General features: G+C 51.8%; 1 protein-coding gene across 1 annotated transcript; it reads right to left on the reverse strand.

Annotated features, from left to right (window-relative positions):
* Positions 1-694: 694 nt before the first annotated feature.
* On the reverse strand, positions 695-3,513 carry LOC143386489 (palmitoyltransferase ZDHHC19-like). Its single transcript, XM_077107996.1, has 5 exons — positions 3,383-3,513; positions 2,913-3,034; positions 2,227-2,366; positions 1,298-1,470; positions 695-848 (listed from the first exon to the last, which is right to left on the reverse strand). Exons 1-5 carry the CDS (start codon positions 3,511-3,513, stop codon positions 695-697), a joined length of 720 nt encoding a protein of 239 aa, XP_076964111.1.
* Between the last annotated feature and the right edge of the window lie 17 nt (positions 3,514-3,530).

Below are 3,530 nucleotides of genomic sequence, written 5' to 3' on the forward strand. Positions count from 1 at the left end.
GCCTAAACTTGATCATGCTGGAGAATGCAGGACAGTATCCAGTTGTCAAAATCCCGTATCCTAGACTAAAAGGGTGAATTTTGCAGTTTTAATTTATTCCTCAATAAATGAGTTTTTGTTGTTTTTTTTTTTTTTTTTTAAATCCCACCATGGCTCCCAGGTTTCCACTTCATCAAAACTAAATTTCACGCTCAACTTTTAGGGGCTTTTTAATCTTGACTCCTCCTTATAAATTATCTGGCACCTTGGGTTTGATTTAGAATCGTTCCTTCCTCATTTCCTTAACATCCTACATTCGGGTTTCTCTGCCTTTTTGCAAAGGTGTGCCTCTCACAGACAACACCCTCCTGTCTTCCACCTTTGCAAAATCACACCTAGGACAGGAAGAGTGGCACGTCCTCCTCTACAATGCTGGCCTCGCCAAACTCAGTTTCTTGCAGGCTGCTACACCACTCAGGACCGACCCCCGTCTTAAGCGTTTCCCTAGGTGTCTGCTGGTGTTATTCTGATCACAGGGTTCTTATCAACACAAGCGCAGGATGCACCCATCCCTCAAATAACAGGCTCTCCATGCAATACACCCACGAGGAAGAATGACCACTGAGCTCCAGGGGGAGGAAAGATCTGAGCTGCATCTTAAGGGGTGGGTCTGGAAGGACTCATGAGGCACCATCAGGACCAAGGGCAGTGAAGATCAGCCGAAAGTGCCGGATTCCCAAAGATGCAAGATGCCTCCGCACCATCTGGTATTGCAGTACTCGCTTACCTTGCTCACCGACACAGCCTGTATCATCAGGAGCAGAATGACAGGCAGCAGGAGTACCAAGACGGGTACAGCTACTGCGATGCTGTGCATACACAATCTAAGAAGAACAGACAAACTCTTCTCTCCTGGCCCCGCCCAACGACCGACAGCCCTCATTAGCCCCGCCCTGGCTGGCCCCGCCCACCCACTTTTTCCTCCCTGGACTGGACAATTAATCCAGCATACCCAAGAGAAACCTCACCCCACCATGCTGGCCTCCCACTTGACCCTTTTCAACCTTCATTACCCCACTTCTTGGCCTCCCTAGATTCTTAACTCATACTCCATCCTACCACGCCCATCTCCCTGACCCCACTCGCCTTCAATCTGTCCTTCATAGGTCCTCCCAAGTAGCTTCTCCCTTTAGCCCTGCCCACAACATCAGCCCTCCCTCGGTTAACCCCACCTCTTGGCTGTCCTGCCCCTTGGCTGTCCGTCCCTCCCCACAACCCATTCTCTTCCCAGTGTGGGCCCTTGGGACTGGGTGGATACGCCATGGCTGAGTCCAGCGACAAGGGCATGTGTCTTGTACGAATGAGAAAAAGCACACTGGTAGCCAGAAGAACAACCAGATAAAGGCACAGGGACACCAGCAGCAGCACAAATACGCGGAAATTTCTTTGACCTACACAATTGTTTACCCACAGGCAGTGGTGGTCAAAGTCCTAGGGGAGAGAAGGCAGACCTTGAGGGTCTATTTGGCTTAGCCCAATACCCCCAAATCTTGAGGCCCCCCTCAACCCAGCCCCTAGACCTCCTGCTCTTGGCCCTGCACGTGAGCTCCCATCTCCAGGGTGAAACCAGCACGTCCATGGATAGAGCACAGTTAGGACGCCATGGCTCATCAGGTCATTTGTCATGAGTGAGGTCTCTAGAGACAAGACCTGCCTGGTGTCACTTTGAGCAGGATACAGAAAAGCTGTGAAGCTGTATTTTTTCAGATACTGGGTAAGGATGAGAAGAATTTCTAGCCCAGCCAGCCTTCTGTACTTGGAAACCCGTGCAAGGTGTGCACATGAGAGAAGAGCACTCGGAACCCAGGAAACCCTCAATTGGACACCCAGAGGTGGACAGGCAACAATACCCAGAACAGGGCAGCAGCCGGCCTAAAGTTATGGGTATCTATATCAGCAAGCTAGTGGGACAGTCACTGCCTTTCCTCCCTTTGACTCCACCAGGCTCAGCACAGATGGTGCCCTTTGCATGTCAGCACCTGTGCAAGCAAGGCCAGCGTCTCAGGACAAGTGCAGAACTGGAGGCAATAACATATATAAGTGACCAAGAGTGGCTGAGAGCCACTTGTAGCAGTGTGGGAAGATGATCTCATACCCACCCCTGGACCACATATGATGTGAGGTTCCTGGTCCTGGCCAGGTGCCCTGGGATGGGTTGGTGAGTGGACAGGAAGGAGGAGTACTTACCTCCACACAGATATTACAGAAGGGACAGTGGTGGGTCCGGGGTGGACGATGGAAAGAACACTTCGAGCACCACTGCAGGCGAAAGGCCATGTTGTTCACTCGTGCTATGTATTGAATGTTGGGGTCCTCTTCTAAGGAGCCTGGCAGGGGAAGAGATTTGGGCAGTGGCAGGAGGCCCTTCCACCACTCTACTGCTTGGGGCCACCCCATAGCATCATTGGGCAACAAGAAGGGTGGGGAGGAGGAGGGCAGGGGAATCCCGGTCCCTGTTGAGCAAGCTGACCACTCAGATGGGCGGCAGTCAGAGAGAAAGGGCTGTCCAGCCACAGGAGCTCTATACAGAGCTCTCCCCTTTTGGAATAGTGATCAGTGCTTGAAGTCGTGTGTAAAATGGGAAGGAGGAGGAGTGAACTGCGTGGTTTGGAAGGGCCTGCTGGCCTCTCTTGCCAGCCTGCCCAGTCCTTCCTTCGAAAGCAGCTGGAACACCTCCAGGATTCTGTTTTTTCGCACTTCAGTGGCTTGGGAAATGAAGTTCCAGGGCCCAAGTAATGATGACATGGAGGGAAGGGCTCCTGAGGCCACGGGGGCAGGGGGTGGGGTTGAGGGGGGTTAGCATGTTTGAAATCACCCCTATAGGCATCAGCCCTTGGGATACCACCTCCTTCTCCAGGGGTCTGAGGCCTTACCTTTGTGTAAAATGCCTGGGTCTGAACCGTTGAGGAAAATGAGGTTGCAGATGGACAGTATAAAGAATAGGCCCGAAACCACGGCAAATTCCCACTGCCCATTCTGAGCCAACCACCGGCACCTGAAACCAGAGCCAGACTCAGTCCTAGTCTGGGGAAACCCAGAGCTCCCCACAAGGCCTAGTTCACCTGAGGTAGGACTCACTCGCCTTAAGGACTGATCTAAATATCCAGGTTAGAGACAGACCATGGAGACTCCACAAAATGTCACCAGCATTACCAGTCTCTCATAGTTCCCTAAATGCGTCAGGCACTCCAGACCTCTGTGCTTTCACACTGGGTTCCCTCTAACTCTATATCCTCCTTCCCCTGCTGACCCTCTCTCTCCACTTCCCTCCCTGCCTCTGTACTGTCCTTGTCTATTTTCTCTTCTGTATCTAAGACACTGACACCTTCCATGGGAGACTCACGGAAAGGCGAAGAAGATTCCACTTATTGTAATAAGAAGCATTGCATTAAAAGCTGGAAACAGGCTTGGTTTCAGCCATGAGGATTCGATCGGAGTTTCATTTGGGGGCGTGATACTCTGTGAAGAGGCCATGGCTAGAACACCAAGTC

Source organism: Callospermophilus lateralis, unplaced genomic scaffold, assembly GCF_048772815.1.
Source record: "Callospermophilus lateralis isolate mCalLat2 unplaced genomic scaffold, mCalLat2.hap1 Scaffold_1064, whole genome shotgun sequence".
NCBI lineage: Eukaryota > Metazoa > Chordata > Mammalia > Rodentia > Sciuridae > Callospermophilus > Callospermophilus lateralis.